The sequence below is a fragment of the Lucilia cuprina genome, chromosome 3, assembly GCF_022045245.1.
Source record: "Lucilia cuprina isolate Lc7/37 chromosome 3, ASM2204524v1, whole genome shotgun sequence".
NCBI lineage: Eukaryota > Metazoa > Arthropoda > Insecta > Diptera > Calliphoridae > Lucilia > Lucilia cuprina.
The window spans coordinates 61,642,019-61,668,196 of record NC_060951.1 but is presented as its reverse complement, the minus strand read 5'-3'; the positions used below and the strand labels follow the sequence as shown (position 1 = coordinate 61,668,196).

Genomic DNA, 26,178 nt, shown 5'->3' with positions numbered 1-26,178 from the left:
AATTTACATATTTTTAATATTAAATATAAATTTTATTTTTATTGTTTATGTAGATATATTTTAAAGTTAACAGTTTTTTTATTGATTTAAATTATAAAATAATACAAATATAAAAAATAAAATACGTACATTATAATATTTAATAAATTTAGATATAGACAGAGTTAATAATCAGTAAAAACAATATAACAATAATACAAAGAGAATCAATAATAAAAGAAATAATTGGTTTTTAGGGTTTTTTATGAAATTTTTTTAAGAAAAGAAATAATAAAACCAGATTTAACACAAATTCTGTTGTATTTAAAAACTAAAAAATAATTCTCAAGTTTTTTTAAGGTTACGCTTTTAACAGAAACTCTTGTTAGTATCTTGGGCGTTTTACAAAATAAATATAAATGTTTTACTATTCTTATTATTATTAACATTAAACTATAACTTAAAAATTAAGAAATTTTGTTGATGTTTTTTTATCATATTTATATAAAGATAAAGAAAGTTAAGTGATAGATAAATAGTGAAGCTTTAAAGTTTTAACATTTAGTAAAAGAAACAATACTTTTGTAATAATCAGAAATTTTTAAAATTATTAGCAAATAGAATTTTGTTACAATAGTTTTTTGTCACAATAGTAATATTGCCTTCATTGTTTATTTTATAAAAAACTGTTATATTAGTTGCTTATTAAATAGTAATTATGTTATAGTTATTTATTTAAAATAGTAGTAGTTTAGTTAATTAATTGAAAAAATTTAATTTATAAAAAAAATATCATAGATTTCAACAAAATACAATAAAAGCACTTTAGTTTTGCACTTCAAAGGCAATATGGTGATGAATTCAAAACATCTTTCTTTCACTTGTGATGATGGTTTAATTGGTTTTAGCAGAAGTGTAACAATGATTCTCAACCGCTGTAATTAAAACAAATTAAAGTTTTCCAAGTTCAATTTAAAATGTAGTAAAAAAATTAATAAATAGTTAAATTTTTCATAAAAAGCTTATTTCCTTTATACAAAGGAATTAAATTTATCTTGTTTTTACGTTATTAAGCATTAATTTAAACGAAACAAAAAATAAAAAAAAATAAACTTAAACAAAAATATTTAAAATGTATCTTACTTGGTGCCTTTTTTTCAGTGATGTTCATAAATTCCTAGAGTTCATGCATAGTAGTAGTAGTAGTACAAGGTAGGTTGTATGTAGGTTTTTTGATTTTTTTTAACGTGCATCGTTTGTTTTTCTTACTTTATTTTTTTAGCATTCTTACAAAAAATCGTTCATATTGATGTAATTTTTAAAACTAAATTAAAAATTTCGTTAATGCTTTTCTTTCATTTTCGCTTACATAAAAATAATACAAAAAAAATACAAATACAAAAAAGAAACATACAGACAAACATTTAGATGAATGAGTGTGTGTGCAAAATAAAAATGAAATTATGAAAAATTTTTTGTTTTTAGTGGTGCACGAATAGTAGATAAGTTATATTTTAAGCCGCTCATAAACTAAAAAGAAACTACACTAATTATATTGATGTTCTTGTTGGTTTTTAGTTTTTTTGTTTAATATGTTTTAGAAAAGAAAGACAAAAAAATTTGGATTTAATAATTGTACAACAATTAAAAAGCTAGTCTCTTACAATAATTATTCTGCCGAAAAATAATAATTACAAAAGATCCAAAAAGTAAGTTTCCGCAGTATCAAAAATGTAGAAATTATAACATGGAAGGGCTGATACAAAAGTTTAAATCCCACAATTTCCGCCCAGGACTCGCATTTCGTAGAGGTGATAGAAGAGTGTAAAAAAATCTTCTAATAAAATCTAGTGGATTGTATGAGTTATAAACCAGTAACTACTCTATTTCTAAATGTATTTCAGAAAAAAAATTGTAAGACTTTGTTAATGCTATAGTGAATACTCCAGTCTAAAATCTGGTCTATAGTCTAGTCTTAAGTCTAGTCTAATGTCTGGTATATAGTCTAGTCTTAAGTCTGGTCTAATGTCTGGTATATAGTCTAGTTATAATTCTGGTCTATAGTCTAGTCTATAGTCTAGTCTATAGTCTAGTCTATAGTCTAGTCTATAGTCTAGTCTATAGTCTAGTCTATAGTCTAGTCTATAGTCTAGTCTATAGTCTAGTCTATAGTCTAGTCTATAGTCTAGTCTATAATCTAGTCTATAATCTAGTCTATAGTCTAGTCTATAGTCTAGTCTAGTCTATAGTCTAGTCTATAGTCTAGTCTCGTCTGCTCCATAATTACGTAAATTTTTAAAAATATGTTAATGCAAAACGAGCAAATGCAACAGAAAAACTCAACATGCTTATTTTTGAAATAGTTACCTCAATCCTCTAAGAATTTATGCACAATTTTGTGATTTAAAAAGAAATTGTCTTTCAAAAAATTTGACATCAAATCAAAGCAATCAAACTTTACAAAAATTAAAAATAACAAAAAATTAAAAAAAAAATAATCTAGTCACATCAAATACTTTTTTAGCAATACAAAAAGCATATAAAAAAGGTAAAGTGAAAAGATAAACAACAAGAAACTAAACTGAGTTTTTAAAAATACATGCTTAATTAAGCAAAAAAGAACAAATTTAAAACAAAACAATAAACTTACCTCTTAGCAGAAGTTGTTCGTGAGTAAGGATTTTGTAAGATTTTGGGATGTGTTTCCATAACTCTTAATAGTAAATTGTCTAAATAATCTTCAAGTTCTTTGACACGTTGTCTTTGTATTAAAGCTTCATTTTCCATGCCATTGGCTATAAGCATAAGTTCCTGAATTAAACAAAACAATATAAATTAAATTAAAATTATTAAAATAAAAATTTTAATAAAATACCTCTCTGGATTTGCCTTCATATTTTTTCGCTAAGGCGGCTGAGATTTCAGCACGTCTTTCCGCTTGTGTGGTAGCTTTTTCATGGCCTATAATAATGCGTTCATTTTGTTTGGGACTAGGCGTAGAGGCGTTACTAATCGTTTGTTTTTCTATACAAAATGAAATAAAGAAAATATAATTAAATAAGTTTTACTTTTAACTTTGTAATTATGTATCTATAACCATAGCAATAAATTAAGCAAATAAACATGCGTAAATGAGTGTTATGAATGTTTTCTTTTGTGTTTGTGGTGCAAATAGTTCAAACAAATTACAAAATTATTATAATTAGCATTCCAAGTTGTGTTTTTGAGTAGTTTCTACTGAATAGGGACAAATTACAAATGCAACATCATTAGATATTAAATAAAATATATAAAGAATTTTGTTTAAAACTAAAAAAAAAAACTGTAACAATTGGATAGACAATATCTTCAGTGGGATTTTATTTTGGTGAGGGAAACAAAATAAACATTTAAGGATTCTGGCATGGAAATTAAAATTAATAAAACTGATTTATTAAGGTGTCTCTTTTTGCCACAAACACAATAACATTAATATTCGCTCAAAACGCAGTTTGGTTTTCTTTACTTTGTTTTTCCATTGTAATTCTCTCACGCTCACCTCGGTTTATGTTGAATTGGCGTTCTTTTTTATTATTGATTTCTAGTTTCTTTTCCTCTTTGTATTGTTCTTTATTATTGACCAAAGGTTCAATGATTTTTTCTTGTGGCTTTTCTTCGGTTTTATCTTCTTGTGACACTAGACGTTTGGAGAAATTTAAAATTCTAAAATCTTCTTCACGACGTTTGGCTTCTCGTCTCTTTTCCTCTTCTTCTTTCTCACGTAATTCTTTCTGTAAAGCTTCTTCCTCTTCCTTAAGACGTCTTTCATTTTCTTTTAATTCAGCTTCTAAACGTGCATCTTCAGCCTCACGTTTGCGTTTTTCTTCTTCCTCTAAAGTTTTTTTGCTATTATCCTCCTTTTCCACTATAGGTGAAATTCTTGCTCTGGGTTTGGGCTGTGGTTGGTTGACACCAGATGTAAGAGATTCATTTTTAAGAAAATTATTTGTTTCTTCACCAATATCAAAGAATTTTGAACTGTTTCTCTGTTCAAATTTAGCAAAGGAAGCATTGAATTTGGCAAATTCATTCTTATCTACATCTGGTGAGAGTAGGGAATCTTTTTTAACCATTTCACCATTTTCACTTGGAGACAATAGTTTGAGATCAGTGGGTTTTATTGGAGAGGAAGTTATTACCTTGGTTTTATCCTCACTTGTTGGTCTCAAAGGAGCTATAACTTGTTTTGGTTTTTCTGCCTCAACTTCTTCATCACTGCTGCTGGAACTGTCAGAGAATGATTCGAGAGTTTGTGATTCTTGTAAAGTGGGTAATAGAGATTTACTCATAGGCTCTAGTTCTGTGAGGGGTAACTCTTTTTCTGTTTCTTCTTCATAATTGGTAGTTTTTAAAGGCACTGCCACTGGCTCCCAGGATCTGCGCTTTAACGAATCAGAATTACCAGACTCAGCACTACGTCCATATAATTTAGATTCCCATTCATCCAATTCTGAGTTGCTTTTGCCATTTGTTTTGCTTTCGCCTCCATCCATTTGAGGTGTGCGTGGAGGTTTCGAAGGAGGTGGTAAAGTACGCGCTCTTATGCTAAATTCATTTTCAATTTCTTCCAATTCCGGATCCACACTGAGATTGTCTGATCCATCATATCTGTAGTGATGATCCTTACCTATTTGACCTTTACCGGTGGAACCCATCAGGGGTGAAGGATTTCTTGGCGTATAGTTTTGGGAAGGAGGCTGTAAACCATCACGTATATTTAGAGAACTAACCGAACTCTTTTGTGACAACTTATCGAATTGAAACTCATCCTCATCATCGCTATCCGGCACTCTGACACGATTCGGTGTGCCAATACTAGCAAAGGAGCCCGTGTATGACATGTCATCATCATCTTTATTCTTTTTCTTACCACTACCGCTCAGATGCAGTTTGGACCCGAATTTTTTGGCAATTTTCTTAATACCCTTACGCTTTTCAATGGTACTAATCGACAATAAACTTCCACCCACCGATGAAGCCAACTGTCCTATGGAAGACTTGTGTTTTTCTTTTTTACTCAAATCGGTTAGTGAACCAGATTTGACAGTGAATGATATCTCCACTTCTAGTTCACCACGTTCTTTATTCTTTTTCTCTTTGCCCGGTTTACTTTCCAGTTTATACCATTTTGCCTTGGAGCGTACATAGGCGTCCATTTCATTAAGCGGCAGAGTGACTTGTCCCAGAAATTCATCTATACCCAAATTGTTGCGATGCAAACAGGTGAGTACAAGTTCAGCACGATTGCCTTGATCGGGAATTTTACTAGAATTTAAAAGAAAATTATTTTTTTTTTTTTTGTAAAGTTAAGAGAAATTTTAACTTAAACTTACAGTTCACATTCTTCTTTCCATTCCACTTTTGATTCAGCCTTTTCCTTAACCGACGTCTGATATTTCTCTTTGCCCAGGGCAATCGTTACAAAGCAATTGTTGGTATTGTTTTTGCCTTTGCATAATAGATTTCGGGCAGAATTTACTGAAATTAAAAGAACATTTGTATAAGGATCAGATTATAAAACTAAAATATGGAAAAAGCTTTATAAAAGTTTAAAGCTAATTAATAGATATGAAGCATTCTTTGCGCTCTTTAAGTTTATGAGCTAACTTTTAGAATAAAGATCTGCAAAAAGTTTTCAAGTGCAAAATCCTTGCATATTATTTTTTAACAACAGTGGTCAACATTTTGAATTAAAAACAATATTTTCTCATTTCCAACAGCAATTTTAATGAATCAACCTTTGTAAACTCTTGCGTTTTTTAACAATATATATAATACGTGTATAAATTTACATTCCGAGCGTATTTGTTCACGACCCCTGGTTTTGCAAAAAATATAAGAAAATAAAAAAAAAAACATTGAAAAGTGGAACAACAACGGTTAAATATTCATATAAAATACCCAGGCCAAGATAGAAAAAGAAGAAGAAGATGGTAAGAAATAACCATATAATATCAATGGCATTTTTTGTTAAAAAAAATTGTTTTCTTCACAAGCAAATAAACAAAATAATGGAAATTATACAGAAAATGAGTTAAAAACTAACAGCACCTTCAATCATAAAAAAAAATCGTACATGCAAACAAACAGACAGAAATTACTCAGTCTGGAATACCTTTTTTCAATTCTGCAAATGTTTCAAGAAACAACACCAATCTCAAACAACATTGAAAGAAATCACAACAATGGAAAGTAAGAAGCGCATAATAATATTGTTAATAATAAAAAAATATAGTAGTATTAAAAAAAAACAACAATAAAACAAGCACGATAACGACAAGCTTTTACTGATGGTGTGAATAATAATTTCAGTATTTTTTCTGTCTCTCTCTCTCGTTGTCTTTATTTTTAAATCGACAAACAAACCACAGAAGATCAGAACATGATAAAGTTTTTCAAATGTGAGCGAATGGTTTTAATAACAAATGTTAAATGCCAAAAAAAATACTTAAAAAAAAGTATAGAAAGAAAAGAGTTCAGTTGTTTAAATACTTCTTCTCGGAGTTTGAATGAATGTAATCATTTGTTCACTACTTTAGATCGAAATACTGGGCAACAGAGCTACAAGTCGGCGGCGGCGTGGCTTGCAAAAGATTACCGGCGGCCAGCCGCTGCCGATTTAAGCCGTCTCGGCTTGTATCTCTGTTGGGCAACTCAATTGCATCAGTGCATTTTGCTGTAAAGGAAGTTATTTATCAGCTGTTACTTATTCGGAGCTTGAATATATAAAATCATTTGTTCACCACTTCAGATCGAAATACTGGGCAACAGAGCTACAAGTCGGCGGAGGCGTGGCTTGCAAAATATTACCGGCGGCCAGCCGCTGCCGATTTGAGCGGTCTCGGCTTGTATCTCTGGGCAACTCATTTGCATCAGTACATTTTGCTGTAAAGGAAGTTATTTATCAGCTGTTACTTATTCAAAGTTTGAATATATGAAATCATTTGTCCATAAATTCAGATCAAAATAGTTGGCAAAACAATTGCATCAGTGTATTTTACTGGAAAGGAAGTTAGTTCCCTCAAAATTACTTGGGCTTTCTTCTACACCTTCACAAATGCTATCTAACTGATGTTAAATCGGAACATCACCTGCACGAGGAAACGAAGGTCCTCCCAGTCAAGGAACATAATGTCATGTTGACCAAACAGTTCCTCCTGGGATGTCATAGGAGAAGTCATCCCAATTTTAACATCACACAGTTGGATACACCCTCGAGACATGTCAGGAAGGATCTTCGTATATACGAGGAAAACATATGCAGATATTTGCAACGAATGTCCTGCATGTGGTCAGGCCCCTCATGACACCCACCACATATTCAACTGTGCGGCCAACACTACTTCACTCTGTCCAATGGATTTATGGACACATCTAGTTGAAGTAGCCCAATTTTTAAGCCTGAACATTGATGTAGAACCCCCCAACAGTTTACGCTGTTACAACAACAAATAATGTTTCAAGAGTTTGTGATTCTACAAAAGTTGTAATAGCTCGCAATGAGGACTTTGTATATCGAGCAATTCTATGGTGGAAATCAAACCCACGACCTTCATACTAACAGACTACATAGTTGCTATCAACAAATCTAAATATTTGCATATTTCTCGCATCTGAGTCCAACGATTTCAGATCAAATGTATGAACAACAATTTTGTTCATGATGGTTTAACACAAAGAAAGATCACTTTGACTTAAAATGTCTTAAAGAAGGGTTTTCATATTTAACGGATATACATGTATTTGGTACTTGCTGTGTCAAATTGATGTCAATACAAATCAATCAATTCTTTTTTCCTTCTTTTTAAACAATTCACTCCTTTAAACAACTGCTTAGATACCTTAACTACCTTTGTACTTATTTTGCAATATAAAATAAAGTGAAAAAAAGAAAACAATAAGAAAACAACATTCAACTGGCTTTCCAAAGTCAACAATCAGCAGTGAATACACAATAATACTATTTAGTTTTTTTATGATAATTTTAATTATAACAACAAAAACAAGCAATGAGTGTCACTAATTTAGATGCAAAGATCAAGATTAACTCGAATAAGTACGACAGACGAGATTTCTTTACAAATACGATAACAATAAGAAAAAGATAAGTTTATAATAATTTATATTAAAGAAAAAAAAAAGTAGTACTATTGCAAATGTTGGTACACCTTAAAAACGTGTGGGTCTTTTAGGTACATTTCTTTAACGACTGCAATATTTAAGAAATACATATTTTTTTAAGAGTTTAATTTTTGCTCATTTTGTTTTATTGTTTTTATGTGACAAACACTTAACTTTGATTTATTTTTAATGTAATTCAAGTGTTGATAATTTGTTTTCCTTTTTCCAAAGATAAAAGTCATAATAATAGTATGATGATTAAGAGTAAAGTGAAAAAAGTGCAATTGAAAAAAATAGAAATATTTGAATATAAATTATTTGATGTCTATCATTCATTATTCATTTATTTGCAGAGCATTTTTTTAAATGCGTTTTTTATTTCTATTTGACTTAAGCTTAATCAAAAAACAGAAATTAAGCCTTCAATTGTGTGATATTTATGCATTTTTAACCCATAACGTGTTAATAAAACTTTCTGCAATAAAAATATTTGTTATATCTTGTAGACTATTGACTATATCATAGACTAGACTATAGAATATAGACTAGACTATAGACTAGACTATAGACTAGACTATAGACTAGACTATAGACTAGACTATAGACTAGACTATAGACTAGACTATAGACTAGACTATAGACTAGACAATAGACTAGACTATAGACTAGACAATAGACTAGACTTAGACTATAGACTAGACAATAGACTAGACTTAGACTATAGACTAGACTATAGACTAGACTATAGACTAGACTATAGACCAGACTATAGACTGGACTATAGACTAGACTATAGACTAGAGTATAGACTAGACTATAGACTAGACTATAGACTAGACTATAGACTAGACTATAGACTAGACTATAAACTAGACTATAGACTAGACTGTAGACTAGATAATAGACTAGATAATAGACTAGACTATAGACTAGACTATAGACTAGACTATAGACTAGACTATAGACTAGACTATAGACTAGACTATAGACTAGACTATAGACTAGACTATAGACTAGACTATAGACTAGACTATAGACTAGACTATAGACTAGACTATAGACTAGACTATAGACTAGACTATAGACTAGACTATAGACTAGACTATAGACTAGACTATAGACTAGACTATAGACTAGACTATAGACTAGACTATAGACTAGACTATAGACTAGACTATAGACTAGACTATAGACTAGACTATAGACTAGACTATAGACTAGACTATAGACTAGACTATAGACTAGACTATAGACTAGACTATAGACTAGAAGACTATAGACTAGACTATAGACTAGACTATAGACTAGACTATAGACTAGACTATAGACTAGACTATAGACTAGACTATAGACTAGACTATAGACTAGACTATATACCTGTATACTTTTAAAATAAGATTTGATTGACAATACATATATGAACTTTTTCCAAATGATTCCTATAAATTTCTTTTTACAAAATTATGACAACAAAACAAGACTAACGACCTTTAAAAAGACGTATTGTATATATTTCCCGTGCAAAATACCAAGAAATGAAGAAAACATGTGAAAAATTCACAGTCTCAACAATGTGGTTGACAATTGACAAGGGGTTAATAATTGAATTTTAAACACAGTTCATCATAGTCTTCGTCTCTAATCATGTGTTACAAAAAGAAGTCAAAAGTTTGTGTTTTTCTTTTTGTAATTGTTGTGGTTAACCATTCAGCACCACAACTCCCCAACTACCATCATCATCAGCAGCACAATAATAATACTTAAAATATATAGAAAAAAAATAAAAACAAAAACTTAAAAAAAAACCTAAGCCGACGTGACCATGCAATGGACAAACTTTCAAATTCCATTCGGGCAAATAGCAGAAAATTATTCAAGTAAAATAATACGTAAATATTTATGTACCGAGAGTACATGTACATATGTTTTTTTTAATACAATACTGAGTACGTAAATATATGTACATATAACCATGTATGTAAGTACATGTATGACGGCCTGTCTATTTGTAAATTTATAGTTTTTTTTTTAAGTACATAGTTTGAAAAAAAAGTAATAATCATAATAAAATGTAATCCCAAAGAGAGAAACAAAATAATTATTAAATGCAAGTTATGTTAAATTATAATAAAGAAATCGAATTAAATTTAAATGCATTTTCATAAATTTCATAAAAATAAATGCATTTTAAAGTCAAAAAAAAGTAAACAACCCCAAAATGCATTTTAAATAAATTAACCTAATCCGTTTTTAAAAGCCTACTAAAGATTTTTTTAAATAAACAATTTATTTTAAGATCTTGTCCGCCTGTCGGTTGTTCTGTCTATACCTCTATCTTTCTATATAGTATCTGTGTATGTATATAGTATCTGTCAGTTTGTGTTTATACAATTTAATTTTATTTAAGTATTTTTCTTTTTTATAGAACTAAAGATAGTTCTTGGTTTATGTGTATCTTTATATCTACATACAAATGTACAGTATTGTTCAAAAGCTAAGTAATTTATTATTATTAATGTTTTAAACATATTTTAAAAGTGTATAATCAATTTGTTCTTTTTGGATAGAACTATTAGAACCTCTTAGAGAATATTTTGTTCTAGTTTTTATGAACAAGTCTGTTGGGGGTGTATGACGTCGTAGTGCTTTACTATGTGATCCCGTAGTTGGTTGATCCTCAACCAACTGACCAGCCAGGACATAATCCTGCTGGCAACTGGTTACCGTAGTACCAGATTATGTGGTGCTAAGGTTAGACCTATTTTTAATTTATGCAATGACCTTTTGCTATGACATTTTCTCATACGAAGGGCCGCCTGCTAGGTTTGGATAAAACTCGGCCGATGACCGATCGGCCGAATCAAGCTAATTTCAGTAACTCTGTTCTTAAGTGTATTTTATTCCATATCTGGATTGATCGAAACAAAAAGTATTCGCATACATACTTTCAATGGCTACTACATATTGTTCTGATTATACGGAAGTACTTTAATAAAATGTTATATAAATACTTTCAGAATCATTAGTCAGCTTCTGTGTGAAGATTTGAAACATTTGGCCGATGTTTTGAATCATTAGTAACTAAAAAATAGCTTTTTTTTGCAAACAATACTGTATCTTCAGGTTATATTGGGAATATTTAAAAATAGTGCACTTTGTTTAAATTGAAAAAGAAGAATAATAAACATATACCAAACAACGAAATAAAGAATACATACATATGTATATATGTATGTAGAACACTTTTTTCCTGTAATTTGTAATTTTTAAGTATTTTTTCTTCTTGTTATAGCATTTGTTGCTGCATATTTCTTTTCTGTTAGTCAATATAAAATCTATATAATAAAGCCAAACCATATATGCAACATTATAATGAACAACATGATTATCATGTTGCATTTACTGTTTTTCTTCTATATGGAACAGTTATAAAACAAAACAAACAGGTATTCGATAGAAAAACCATTAAGCGATTGTTGGCAATATTATGTCATCGTCAATGGTTTTAATAATCATAATAATATATAGTTGCTAGTAAAAATAAAAAAAAGAAAACTGGAATGTGTATTTTAAATATGTACATCATAAGAAAGCAAGTTTTACAAAGAAAGTATAAATTTTAAGGAAAGAAATTATTTGAGTTGATTGTTGTAATGTTATTGTTGTTAAATGTATCTATCTATCCATTTATCTATCTATCTATCTATCTATCTATCTATCTATCTATCTATCTATCTATCTATCTATCTATATATCTATCTATCTATCTATCTATCTATCTATCTATCTATCTATCTATCTATCTCTCTATCTATCTATCTATCTATCTATCTATCTATCTATCTATCTATCTATCTATCTATCTATCTATCTATCTATCTATCTATCTATCTATCTATCTCCAGTATTCATCGATCAGAACAACTTAGCTTTTCTAATGGTGATATTTAATCGCAAACTTTAAAAAAAGAAAATAACTTTAAAGAAGTTAAAAAACTAACTAAAGTAATTGCTATGTAGTTACAAAACATCAAATAAAAAAATGTATTTACTTTATTTTTAACTCCATAACTTTCGATAATTTTGTTTTATTTTTAACAAAATACAAGTGTTAAAAAAGCAAAAAATTAAAAAAAGCTTTCACCAAAATGAAACAATAAAAAAATTGCTGGCGACAAAGCTTAAACCAGATTGTGTAAGAATACTTTTGTTTATATTGGAGTTGTCAACTGACACTAAGTTAAATAAAGTACATTTTAAATATGGTTTTAAATACTTTAAGTTGCAGTTTATGAAGCATAAAAATATATGTGTATTTTCTTTGTACTTATTATTATTATTTTTAAAATACTATTTTTGAATTTCTTGCTAAAAACCACCGTAATCTTATTTAAATATGACATCACTTTTTTCTACTATTTCTATTAGTTAAACAATTTTGTAAAAGAGTTTTGTGTTTCATTTAAAAAATATGTCAAACAATTTGTATTCAATGTATTTTTTTTACTAAAATTGAATTGAGTTTTTAAAACGAATGACTTAAAAGCGTCCATACATGTTATTTCACAAAAAAAAACACCATTGATCGTCCCTGAAGTTTAATTTATCAACAGGAAACACGCGTTCATGTTATTAAGCTCATAAAAGTTTTTGGCTTATTGTTTTTACAATTTGCAAGATCATATTTTTTGTCGTTAGAAATTTAATTAGTTAGTGTTACAAATTTAAGCACACACATTTAATATGTTAATTTTAATAGCAAAATCTATAGTCTAGTTTATAGTCTTGTTTATAGTACAGTGTATAGTCTCTTCTATAATCCAGTCTATAGAGTAGTCTAATCTATAGTAGTAACCTAGTGTATATTCTAGTCTTTAGGTATAGTCTAGTGTATAGTCTAGTCTATAGTCTAATATAGTCTTGTCTATAGTCTAGTATATAGTCTAGTCTATAATCTAGTTTATAGTCTAGTCTATAGTCTACTCTATAGTCTACTCTATAGTCTACTCTATAGTCTAGTCTATAGTCTAGTCTATAGTCTAGTCTATAGTCTAGTCTATAGTCTAGTCTATAGTCTAGTCTATAGTCTAGTCTATAGTCTAGTCTATAGTCTAGTCTATAGTCTAGTCTATAGTCTAGTCTATAGTCTAGTCTATAGTCTAGTCTATAGTCTAGTCTATAGTGTAGTCTATAGTGTAGTCTATATTCTAGTCTATAGTCTAGTCTATAGTCTATAGTATAGTCTATAGTCTAATCTATAGTCTAGTCTATAGTCTAATCTATAGTCTAGTGTATAGTCTAGTCTATAGTCTAGTGTATAGTCTAGTGTATAGTCTAGTCTATAGTCTAGTCTATAGTCTAGTGTATAGTCTAGTCTATAGTCTAGTCTATATACTAGACTATAGTGCATTATTGCACTTTCCTTTAAACTAATATTTATTAAATTAAATAACTTTCATTTAAAATATATCAATGCACAAGGTCATTATTTTATTTATTAAAAAAAAACTTTGTTGAAAAAATTGTTAAATTTTAAACAATATTTTTTGTTAAATTTTAAACAATATTTTTTACAACAAAACAAGTTTTCAATATGTATCCAACGTATTTTCGATATCAATTAGAATATATATTTTATAACACGTTTAAGTAAAACTTTACTTAATTTGTATTTTAAATTAAATATTTAATTTTCAATTAACACGAATCAAGGTATTCGAACATAAAGAATACATCTGCTTATTGCACAATTATTAAAAAAAAACTAATGTATGATAGCAACCCAATAGTGTTCAATTAAACAATTTTATAACACCTCGTTCGTTAATAATAAGTAAATAAAGTATCTGGCAAAGTAAAAGTAAACAATAAAATGTTTATAAATAAAATAATTAACTAAAAACTTAAGAATAGATCATAAAATAGCAATAGTCTATATTGAACGAAAACACAGAATAGAGAAAATTTGTTAATAAAAATATAAAAGAAGAAAGGTAAACACATAATAGAAAACTCAATAAATGTCAATGAACGAAAATATGATAAGGAAAACCTGACTTTTAAAAAAGTACATATTAGCAAAATAAAAACAGAATTACAAATTAAAAAAAAGATTGAATTACCACCAAGTTTTTTTGAAAGTAAGATACTTAACCAGTATTTGTAAGATAAAGATTCTCATACAAGAAATATTATATTAAATAAATAAAATACGGAAGAATTTTGCAATACATATACATATATAGATAAACACTCAACGATAGATATAGACTTAATAAACTCTATATAAACTAATCAATTGTATGGTAACAGATGACATGACAGCAGGTGTATTTGTGTTGTTTCCTATACTCATATGGTCACTGGGGTTTGGTTTACATTTTGTTTTGCTTCATGTTACCAAAGACTACAAAGAACATTGGTAAAAGAAGTTATTTTACTGATAAAAGAAGAACTACAACTTTTTTTAAACATCGATTAGTTAGTTGAGACATTTTTTTTTGTGGAAAATGTTTAGATGTTTGCTACTCACGCAAGTTTCCCTGCCCCTGCAGTTGAATTGGACTAATATGTAAGCAAGTAGTTCTGTTTTTGGGTTATGACGACGATGACGATTGTCATGTCATGGAAGTTTGAGTTAGTGCTAACAGAAACTACATTCTAGTGTGTAATGGAAATAAATACGTAAATGGTGGGATCAGTGTTGCCAAATTGAGTGGGTTTGTATTTGGAAAGTTATAGATTTGCGATATTATAACAACATCACACCGATATAGAGGTAATAAACTTTCGGAACCGACTGGGTTCATGATTAGTCCCTGTAGTAGAAATTTCAAAACATTTGCAAGCAGTAGTAGTAGATGAAACAAGAGACATTAAAAATGCTATAACTTTCTATTTAGAAAGTTACAGATTTGCGATATTATAACAACATCATACTGATATGGAGGCAATAAACTTCCGGAACCGACTGGCCCCAGGAGTAGAAATTTTAAAACATTTGCAAGCAGTAGTAGTAGGTGAAATCGAGAGACATTGAAATGCTGTTCAGTTAGCATTAATCATAATTTTTAAATTAAATTGAGGAATATCGTTTGGTACCAATGTATTTCTTCCGGTCTTATATGGCAATACTTGTTGTGATATTTGGTCTCATCTGCTTAGTAGTCCTATCCCTGATCGTCTGCGTAGTTTTAATTTAAACCTTGGTCTCAGTTATTGGTTTGACGCGGAATCTATTTGTCTCCAGAAAGATAAAGAACGATTTTAACTAAATAATATCAATACATACATTGAAAAAATAAACTCCGAAAAACATTTAAAAATCTAATATAAAAAGTTTTATAGACTGACTATGAATGGCAAGAGCCGACTAAGTCAAACGTATAAGATACAATAAGATCGTGTTGGGATGATGCGCCAGAATATGCAAAGCTCGGTAAATCAAATTATAATGCTATACACAGGATTTAAGATACTACTAATAAATCACTTATCTGTAAATATATTGACTTGTCATGAGGCTTTTTGGATCTAAATTATGAACTGTTAGGTTTTACAATATTGGCATATATATGTTTGCAAAATTTCTAACAAATTATAAATTTTTTAAAACATTATTAGAAATACTTTTTCTGACAACATTAAGTTCATAAAATTTTTAGACATTTTTTGAACATTTTACTGTCAATGTTGTAGATCTGACAACCGTGTATCATAGCTTTACGAATCATTTAACAGCGAATAATTGTCACAATCGAGAGGAAAAAAATTCCAATTCTTGGTGCCTGCCGAGTCAAATAAAAAATTTCCTCAAACTTAATGCAGTGCTCTATTTTCTCTTTTAAAAAGGTTTCATTTAATAAAATAAGGAAATAAATTCATTTTACACTAATTTTGTTAAAATAAAATTTTAACCAGATTTTATAAGTAATTTATAAAAAATGTATATACAAAATATGAGTCATCTGGTTTAAAGAAACTATTAATCATAATTTGGTGCTTCAAAGGTTTTAAATGTTATCTTTTGACCCATATTTTTTTAAGTTAAATTAGTGTTAAGAACACTTAAAGTTAAAAAAAGAATATCGGTTTAAAAAATGATGACAAAAAGGTACCTATTTAGTGAAAAAATACAAAGGGCCAACTTTGAAGAGGCCTCTTTGAAATTTAACTAAGAAGTAGTCAAAATTTCTTTAGAAAACTTAGCAGATCAATGTTCTATATTTTATGTAAATTTGACTGATTTTTCAAATATTTTGAAAAAAATTGGCAACACTGCGTTTTAAAGTTAATTGCGAATAATTTATACAAAAACAAAAAAACCCGTCCCCACTTGTCGTGCCAGTTATTAATAATAAGAAGAAGACAATGAATGTTCTTGTTTATAAACATGATGATGATGATGATGACGATGAAAACAGAAAAAAAAGAAATTGTTTGTTATTATATTTGTTGGTGTAAAAAGTTACATTTGCGTTTATATTTTCTCAATAATTTTATTTTGTGCATGATTTTCTGTAAAAATAAACTAATAAACAGTTTTCTAAATGACTTAATGGGTGCGGTATTTAATTAATTTTTATTTAATTTACTTTAACATACACAAATATACACATTGAGAGATTTTTTTTACATATTTGAGGTGGAAGGTTGACAAATGTTATTCGTTAATAATAAAGATTTTTAGAAAATAATTAAATTTTGTTAAAATTTAAATATTGCGAACGGAAGAGCTGATGATGTCGCACCAAAAAAAACATATTAAAATAACAAAAAATAGATATAAAAATAAAATAGTTTTTGCCAATTACGTTTTTGTTTGTTCAGTTAGTTAATCATCGTTGGTCATAATAAGAAAGAAACAAAAGTGCAAAATTTATTATAATATCGAGACAAAATAAACAAAACAAAAGAAATAATATAATAATGAATAACAAAATTGGTATGCATAATACCAGCAACAACAGCAAAACTACCAAAAATACCTTCAACATTTTGTTTTTTTTTTTTTTTTTTGTTAAACGAATACTTAAAAAAATTTTAACATTTACACAAATACACTCAACTAAAACTCAAAACAAAATGTTCATAAATTCCTCAATATTATTTATTAAATACAGTGTTGTCGATGTAGAGCTTTTTTTAAGTAAGAATTTTATGCTAGATTGTTTAGTATAAACAACAATAACAATAGTTCCGATCTGAATTGACTTAAAATTTGTATTAGTACTAATATATTTGTCATCTAATGTCGGGTTTTATAGTTCTATGGGAGGGAATTAATAATTAACAAGGCAAGGATTTTCATGCACTAAAAATATGCACTATAAAGTGGGAAAGTACGCACTAACAAAGTGAAAAATATGCACCAAAAATATTTCTTTGAGAAGGTACTATTAGATATTCAGATCTTAAATTTTTGACAACAAATATACAGGTTTTTAAGGACTACTTTATGTACTATAGTACCACTTTAATGGAACCACGAATGACAAATATAAAGACTATGAACCAACTTTAAATAGTATATATTTAATTTCTAAAAAACAAGCTTGATAGCAATTCCAATAAAGTTTGATGAATGAATGTATTTTTGTATAAATTTAATTTTTTCCGAATTTTATTATTGATACGGAACCGATTTAAACATATTACCGCCTTATGCAAAAACGATTATTAAGTTAACAATGGTTGTTAAAACCTGTTTTTATATGGGAAAAGTGTGTAGTAAACAATTGTTAACTTTAATAATCGTTTTTGCATAAGGCCCTTAAATAAAACTACATATGTAGAATTCTATTTCATAGAAACTTGTGTTTGTTTGTTAAATCGAAATTTGTTGATATTTAATTCAAAAATATATAAGAAAGAAAGAGAAAACAAAATAATTTGTTTTAGAAAAATTAAAAATATGCAAAAGATGCTATAAAAAATTTTGGAAATATGCAAAATATATGCAATTTAAAGCAAAATATGCATTTTCTGCATTTGTAACAAAATATGCAACAACAAATCGATGCCATTTTGTAGCAAACTCTTTGATTCGAGAAGATAACTAGTTAAAAGTTATTTTGAGTTACTGACTACAAACAAACATGCATTTGCATAGAAATCTTTGCCCTGGCAATTAAAAAATTAAGAATTGTCGAATTATAAGAGCAGAAGGAGGCAATTCAAGAGCTTTTAATTTATCTCAAAAGATACTTTATTTGGTGTGATGTGTTGCAGTATACTTTGACATCATACTAAATTGTTAAAAAAATATGCCCCATAATAAACATACGAAATTTTTGAGAAAATTGTCGCATTATTGTTGACTTGTCTTCATATACATATATGTTCTTCTATCACGTTAAAAAGTAAACAAAACTTTGTTTTATGTAAGTCTAAATAATACTGCTGAATTTTGTAATGAATGCGTAAATAACTAATGAAGACGTAAATTCCATTGCCAAAATCACAGGGATAGGATCATATTAACTCTTTCACGTAAACAGGACATTGGTGACCCAAGATTCTTTTTACATTTTTCTTTATTTAGAGCGATATTTTGCGTTCACAGCTACAGTAAATGGGTATTTCCAAAGAAAAATGCGTTATTTTTTTAGAATTTAATGTCACACTTTATTCGAAAACACTTTTCATCAAAAATGATCGATATACATAAAAATAAAGTGTGTGGTTTAAGAGATAGAAAGTGTCCTTTACAATTCTTTAGTAAATATATACCTATGAATATCCAAAATATTTTTAAATTTAGCTTATTGCCAAAAGTTAAACGTTTCTAAGAAGTCTTTTAAGTATCTAGATACAAAATTTTAAATGTATAATAAAGTGTTCAAATGTGACTACAAGGTGTAATAGAGTTATTTTTTAATTTAATTAACTAATTTGGAGTTCTGCTCCTCATACAATTATCTAATCTCATATAAATACAGTAGGTATTGAAAATTCTTTATAAATGAGTCATTAATAGATGATATTTTATACCTAAAACCGGCTATAAATTATACTTATTTAATACCTGAAACGTGTTTTAAAATAATTTTTCAAGAATAATTTCAAGATTTTCTTCAAAAAAACTAGTGTTTCATCCTTTTTAAATCCTTAAAAACCTAACAGTTGACACTACTGCTTTTATATAAAAAAACGATACAAAAATGTTATTATTATTGTTGTTGTTTACTTACTTGTCACTTTAATATGTGTTGGGCTCCACATTGTAAATGTGTTTGTTGTTGCTGTTTTGAGTATGTATGAGTGTTTATTTACGTGAGTTGTTGTTGGTTGGTTGTTTTGCTCCCTCTCGTTGGTTAAAATTTACCTTGATGTTACTATTTTTGATGTTTTATTTTTTTCTGTTTTTTTGTTGTTATGGTATTAGTAGCTGAATGCGATCTACTGATTGTTTTCACCGAGGTTTTTTTCTTCTATTCATATACTTTTTGAATCATCCAAAGAAATTTTGTAATTAATATACAATATAGGTAGGTATTTTTATTTTAAAAACCATTTATTTTTAACTGCTTAAGATTATTCACTTCTTTCTTTCCAAACACTTGTCACATATATAATACGTTTTAATTTCTTTATTTTTAATTTATCACGAATTTATTTCTATTTAATTAAAATTTATAATATATTTTTTTGTTGAAATTTTCTCTAGATTATTAATTAATTATGGAAATAAAACAATAAATAAGAAAACGTACAAAACGAAAACCGTAGAAGAAACAAATTAAAACAACGACGACGACGAAACACAACCGACCAATGTCGATGAAAAATCACTTCTAATTTGACATCGCATAGAATTTAGACAAGGTGTACTCTCATAAACAGCTGTGTAATTTTTATGTGAAATATAAATAGTGTTGCCAGAATCAAAAATTTATTGTAAATACTTTAATTTAAGAAAAACCAAGGAAAATATATAAATCCATATAAAATGATACAGTTTTGAATACTATATTTTATTTAAATGTCGCTTATTAAACAAAGAAAGTTGTTCATCTTGTGGTAATGCCACATATTTTCTGTTTTTTAACAGACTGTTTCATAAGTTTATTATTACTAAATAAAAATTTCCCTTTCATATATGAAGCGCCCTGTGCGACAGCTGTTTATTATTGACTTTTTTTATTAAAAACGTCATTCTTTCAGAACTTTTTTACTATTCTAGCTAGAAAATTTAACAAAATTTCAAATAACTAATCATTTAGTTAACATTTGCATAAAATTAATATAAAATTACTTTTTAACTGAAATTCTTACATTCCAGTATCACCACAATGGTTTGTGTTCCTTGTTTTATTATTCCCGTACTACTGTACATTTGGCACAAATTTATTCAACCCATAATGCTGCGTTATTGGAATCCTTGGGCCAAAAAAGATGCCCAGGGTAATGTTATTAAAGAAGCCCCCGAATTTCCATTCGAGTGTAAAGGTGGTGTTTGTCCTTATCCAGGTGCTAAAAAGAAGCTAAAAGATAATGAGTCAGAGAACAACACGGAAGATAAGAACGAAAGTGAAGCGGCGACCTTGACAACAAAGGCAGAAACTATAGCAGCAGCTACGGAAGTGGAGAGTAAAAAAGATAATTAAATTAGTTTAAAAAGGAAAGGACAAAAAGTATTTTAAGTTTTAGTTTTTTTAACATAAATAATTGTTTTGTAAATTTTGGACTATATAGTTTTAATAGACAAGATTAAATAAAAAGTAAATAAATATTAGTGTATACATGGGTTTTAATAATTTATTGCTTGTAAGCTTATTTATGGAGAAATATCGATAGATAAGATTGGAAGTGATTCCAAAGTGTGCTAAATTTTCGCATAAAATCAAGAGGCAATGACCAGAAAGTTGAATATCTTTATATAGGTATACATAACTGAATGAAACCGAGGATATAATTTCATATCACTGAGCGCTATCTCAAACAGTAAAACATTCACAATGTTTTTATTTTTCTATGAAAAAGAGCTCAGGACAGGTCCGAAAGTAGCATAGGTTTATTTCTTCGTCATTTGGGGGAGTGTATGTTTCGGTTATCTATTACCGAGGACAGTTTGCGCTTTTTTTGGAAGTTTAGTTGCCGGCTGTATGACTAAGAATGGCATTCTTCCTCTAATCTTTGCCGTTGAAGAGTTGGTTGGAAGATCGAGTCTTTTCGTCTTGTCATAATTTTTTGTTGGACTTTGCACCATGACGTCGATGTGCAAAAGACCTACGAGGAAGTGTTTTGTGCCGTTAGAAATCTGCTAATGGTACACTGGAAGAGCCCGACATTTTCCAGCGTAGGAAGAGGTACGAATGAGGAACCCGACATCAGGGTAGACAATTCATCTTTTGCATCTTTCTTTTCTCTAGATGGCAGGGAAGTATCTGGCTTTTGATACTGTCGCCGTTGTACGGACAGAAGTACATCACCGCTTGGAACCTTACCCACAACTGAAGGTTTTATGGGAGCGCTGGGTTTTACAAGCAACCAGCTTGGACCGGCTGCTTGTGGGTTTTGTTGTTGTTGCTCCGGTAGCTTGCAAATTAGCATTCTACATGCAGTTAAAAAGAATATCCTTAATTTCGTGAACTGGCTAGTTTAAATCTGGGAGTAGTGAGTAGATTTATAGAAAAATACTCCTATGACCAATAGGAAAGATTAGTTAATCTTAAAACAAATTGATTCCGATGTTAATCCCCTATACAAAACAACAAAAAACGTCACTATTATTTTTTTTTGCATCAGCTGTTTACACTTTTGCATTTGTTGTTCAAATTTAAACCACCTCCATTGGTTTCTGTTAGATTAAACTCGAAACAAATTTAGGTGGACTTTAACCGATAATTGTGTTTTTCAGTTTTGGATTTAAGTTCAGTTAACTTTGTTAGTATTGCCAACTCTTCACTCAAAAACATAAACAATGAACAGCTGTTTTTTGCAAACAATAGTTTTGTAAAATGGAAAATTTTGGAAAAATGTTAAATAAGTATTTAAAACAATAATAAATAAAACAAAACAAATCAGAAAATTGCAATTTACTTAAAATATTAAGTTTTTGTTCTTTCGAAATCATTGTTTTATTGTTTTTTACTAATTGTGTTTTCTCACCTATAACTTAAGTTTAATTGGCCAATTACACTCAGTTAAACTAAGATAATATATAACTTTACTGATAACTGAAAAACTCGAAATATATATTAAACCAGGTTTAACCAAAGAATGAAGATTATCTTTATCAGAAAAACTCGCCCTTATTATCTTAGTTTAACTGAGTGTAATTGGCCAATAACACTCAAGTTATAAGTGAGAAAACACAATTAACAAAAACAATAAAACAATAATTTGTTCCGAGTTTAATCTAACAGCAAGTTAAGCCTAGTTTAACTGATGAGTAAGAAGCCCGCCCTAAGTAACGTTACTGTTTACTGAAAAACACAAAACATGTATTAAACTAGGTTTAAAGAAAGAATGTAGATTATCTTTATCTCAAAAACCCGCCCTGAGTACTCAACAATAAAAAGGGGATATTTTAATTTATTTCCTAGTAAAAAACTGTAACAAAAAAAATCAGTCTGATATTACACACTTCATCTGAAGCCCGCCAGAATACGTACAAATTTTATAAATAAAAAACCACAATTTTATTTTTTTTTTTAACAATTATAATATTGTATTTTTATTTTTACAGTATATATCGTTTTCATTTCATATACTGTACAAAAAATATTGTTTTGTTGTATGTATAAAAAAAATTATTATTTATAATATAAAAATAAGCATAATAAAGCGCAAAAAAATATGTATATATATAGACAGAGAGTTGTTCAATTTAGAGGATATTTAAGGAAAGAAAGAACAAAAATGATATATTGTATAAAAGAAAATTTTACATTTTAACGAGAGAACAAGTTGAATTAAAATACATACAAACTAAAATTGAATTTAACGGCTGTGTAAGGAAATAATTATTTTATGTAATTTAAAAAAAAAATAAGAAAACTATTATTGAATACAGCATAAATAAAAGTTATGTATATATTATGATAAAATGTAATTTTAAAAAAAATAATTTTTTAACTTAATTAAAAAAAATATATTAAATTACTGCTTTAATAATAATAAGAATTTTAGCACTTAATTGTTAAGTAAAACTAAAAATGTAAATTATGTTTAAAAAAAAAGAGATTGTTTTTTTTATAAAGCTTAATATATAAAATATTTCATAAAACTATATAAAACCGGGAATTAGGATAAAAATTTTACAATGTACAATACACACATAAAAAAAATACAATTAAAATTTTTTTGTTTGTTTTTTTTTTTTTTTTTGTTAAAAGGCTTTTAGTATTTTATTTTTTTAAAGTAACTTATAATTAATAAAAATTTATTTTAAGTTAAAACTAATGGATTGATTTTTTGAGATACTTTTTACATATGAAAATATTATTCTTTAAAAAAAAACATAATTAATGAAATAATAAAATGCTTCTTTTTCTTCGTTTTACAATTATAATTATTTATTTAAAAAAATAAATTATATGCTAAATAAAAAAAAAAATAATTAGGATTGTTTATTTCTTGTTATTTACTGGCATTTTAATAAAGACCTCAAGTTTAAATTTAAGTAATTTAACAAAAAAAAAATCTTTAAAAATTGGAAGCATTAGTTCAGAATTATTAATAACTAAAAAATTAATAAAATAATAAAAAAAAACAGTTAACTTTAAATTTAACATAATATATTAAACTAAATTGTAAGTGTTTTTATTTTTTCTATAATTAAACTTTTCACTAAAACAAAATTACAAATAAAAGTCATTTTTATTTAATTTTTATGAAAAAAAAATTAATTAAAAAGTACTGGCATTACAAAACTAAAGAAAAGTTTTAAAATTAAGAATTTGTCTTCTACAGTTTGTTAGAAATATATTTTAATAATTTTTATAGTTTAAAGCTTAATTGAAAGTTTAATTAAAATAATAAAACGAATATACAATTTTTGTTTTTGCTTGAGGAATTTCTGAGAAGTTGAGAGCAATGTATAAACACAACTAAGGACAAGAGGGGAAGTTAAAATTAAGAACATAATAGGCCTTTAAGGGCAGGTTTCTTACTTTTCAGTTAAACTAGGCTTAAATTAAACTCGGAACAAATTTAGGCGGACTTTAACCCATGATTGTGTTTTTCAGACGGGTTTCTTAAACTAGGCTTAACTTGTCGATAAATTAAACTCGGAACAAATTTAGGAGAGCTTTTACCCATGATTGTGTTTTTCAGTTATGGTTCTAGGATAAGATAACTTTATTAGTATTGCCAACTTTTCCGTCAAAAACATAAACAATGAACAGCTGTTTTTTTGCACATATCACTTTTGAAAAATGCAAAATTTTAGAAAAAATATACAAATTACTATTTACTTAAAATATAAAGTTTTTCTTCTTACGAATTCATTATTTTATTGTTTTTGTTGATTGTGTGTTTTCACTTACAACTTACACTCAATTAAACTTAGATAATAAGAAACTTTACTAATTACTGAAAAACTCAAAACATATATTAAACCAGGTTTAATCAAAGAATGAAGACAATCTTTATCACTAAAACCCACCCTTAGTTCATTATTACAGATTTATTTTATTTTTCTATATTTCCTCCAAAAAGATTAAAGCGAAATATTAGCAAGGCATCACAAATTTGTTACAAAAATACAGCAAAAAAGCTTTGTCAATCTCTCTAACAGTGATCGGCATAAAAAGAACAGTTAATATTAAAGCGAAATTACTCGAGATCATGAGTAAAAAGCTAAGAGTGATTGGCCCAAAGAAAACATTACGCTTTTAAAGCTATTGCTAAACATTTAGGGTCTTATTCATAAAGTTTTATCAAAGGTTTATAAATAAAATTTTCATACAGAATTTGTTCTATAAACCTTCTATAAATGTTTGTGAATAAGTCAGTTAAGTTTGAATTTTGCTTGTCATCCCTAATGCTTTACAATTAATGTCAAATAAAATTGCTTAAATTTCCTAATATGTCCTTATTTTGCCTTCCCTTAAGAGCCTAATTTAAAGTTTATACATTACATAAATGAGAAAAAAATGCTTTAAATACTAAAAATCTACTATTTAAATTAAAAAGAATTCTTGTTATATTTTTAAATAAGAGATTTTCATATTTCATATTCTGTTCTGTTTCTTTTTTTTTTCTTTTTGGGGGGGTGTTTGGAGATTCTCAAAATGAGTTTCATTTCTTTAAGCTGATTTTATAATTTATACTTTTATACAAATCGTATTTTTGTTAATGATCTTACTTCCTTTATTTTTCATCTAATACAATCTTATTTGATTGTTTCGTATGCATTTATGTGTTAAGCTTAAAAATATGGCTTTTTTTAACTTAGCAGCCCTTGAGTCTGTTTTTAAAACAGACACAAGTGTTCTCTTTTTTTTTTGTTTTGTTTTGTTTCACTTACAAACTAAGCACAGTTTAAAATTTCGTTTTATTTGTTGGGCTTTTGTTGTTGTTTTCGTTAAATATTCACCTAAATATTAATAATATATTATTATGTATATTTATATAAGTCTCTTTGCATTTAGCATTTTTAAAGCATCAATAAAACATGATGCTTCATAATTCTCTTAACTACACAGAGAGCTTTTCGTTTTAACTCTCTTTTTTCATTCATTGTCAAATGTAAATCGCCTCTGAACCCTTGTTGGCCTGATGACCACCTGAAATATAGAGATTATTGGCAGCCGGCGATTGTACACCTTCTGACCAGTCGGATCGGGGCGATGAACTTGACCAGTGGCCGGGCGATTCGGGTGATGGTGTGGGATAACTGTCTAGAGTTTGGACCATGTGTTGTGGTGTGTGGCTGCCCGAGTGTTGGCTGGGTGGTGTCAGGTACTGATAAAAGGCCTGATTGTGTTGTGATGATGGTGATAACATGTTGGCGGTCGAGGGCGATGAGGCTGACATTGAACTTTGTATGGAGGGGGGATTCATTTGACCCGAGTGAAATGAGTCTGTAAG

At 28.2% G+C, this 26,178-nt stretch overlaps 3 protein-coding genes across 5 annotated transcripts in view; 1 reads left to right on the top strand and 2 right to left on the bottom strand.

Annotated features, from left to right (window-relative positions):
- Positions 1 to 130: 130 nt before the first annotated feature.
- Positions 131 to 19,905, bottom strand: LOC111675840 (rab11 family-interacting protein 1). 3 transcript variants are annotated; one of them, XR_006940379.1, is made up of 7 exons: positions 19,332 to 19,905; positions 5,352 to 5,496; positions 3,518 to 5,283; positions 2,855 to 3,003; positions 2,630 to 2,790; positions 1,123 to 1,303; positions 131 to 914 (listed from the first exon to the last, which is right to left on the bottom strand). XR_006940379.1 is itself a non-coding variant. In XM_023436683.2 (6 exons), the coding sequence occupies exons 1-6, from the start codon at positions 19,360 to 19,362 to the stop codon at positions 908 to 910; spliced, it is 2,259 nt and encodes a 752-aa protein (XP_023292451.2). In that variant the 5' UTR covers positions 19,363 to 19,903; the 3' UTR covers positions 131 to 907. The 3 variants fall into 3 exon arrangements, 1 of the variants encoding a protein (XP_023292451.2); XR_006940380.1 differs by having other exon boundaries at positions 4,646 to 5,283; positions 19,332 to 19,899; XM_023436683.2 differs by lacking the exon at positions 1,123 to 1,303 and having other exon boundaries at positions 19,332 to 19,903.
- Positions 19,906 to 20,289: 384 nt separating this feature from the next.
- LOC111675837 (UPF0729 protein GD16342) lies at positions 20,290 to 20,872 on the top strand. The gene has a single exon (XM_023436676.2). The coding sequence runs from the start codon at positions 20,433 to 20,435 to the stop codon at positions 20,745 to 20,747; it is 315 nt and encodes a 104-aa protein (XP_023292444.2). The 5' UTR covers positions 20,290 to 20,432; the 3' UTR covers positions 20,748 to 20,872.
- Positions 20,873 to 24,795: 3,923 nt separating this feature from the next.
- Positions 24,796 to 26,178, bottom strand: part of LOC111675838 (neurogenic locus Notch protein) — a 68,001-nt gene continuing 66,618 nt past the window's right edge. Inside the window, exon 10 of the mRNA XM_023436677.2 lies at positions 24,796 to 26,171. Coding sequence (XP_023292445.2) covers positions 25,831 to 26,171 — 341 coding nt within the window. The 3' untranslated portion in view covers positions 24,796 to 25,830. The remainder of the gene's footprint in view (positions 26,172 to 26,178) is intronic.

Excerpts from the sequence above, each read along its gene's own strand:
- LOC111675840 (XM_023436683.2), bottom strand. The coding sequence starts at position 19,362 with ATGTGGAGCCCAACACATATTAAAGTGACAA. Across the intron at positions 3,004-3,517 it reads CCAATTCAACATAAACCGAG|AAAAACAAACGATTAGTAAC; the intron begins GTGAGCGTGAGA and ends CATTTTGTATAG. Across the intron at positions 2,791-2,854 it reads ATGAAGGCAAATCCAGAGAG|GAACTTATGCTTATAGCCAA; the intron begins GTATTTTATTAA and ends TGTTTAATTCAG.
- LOC111675837 (XM_023436676.2), top strand. The coding sequence starts at position 20,433 with ATGGTTTGTGTTCCTTGTTTTATTATTCCCGTACTACTGTACATTTGG.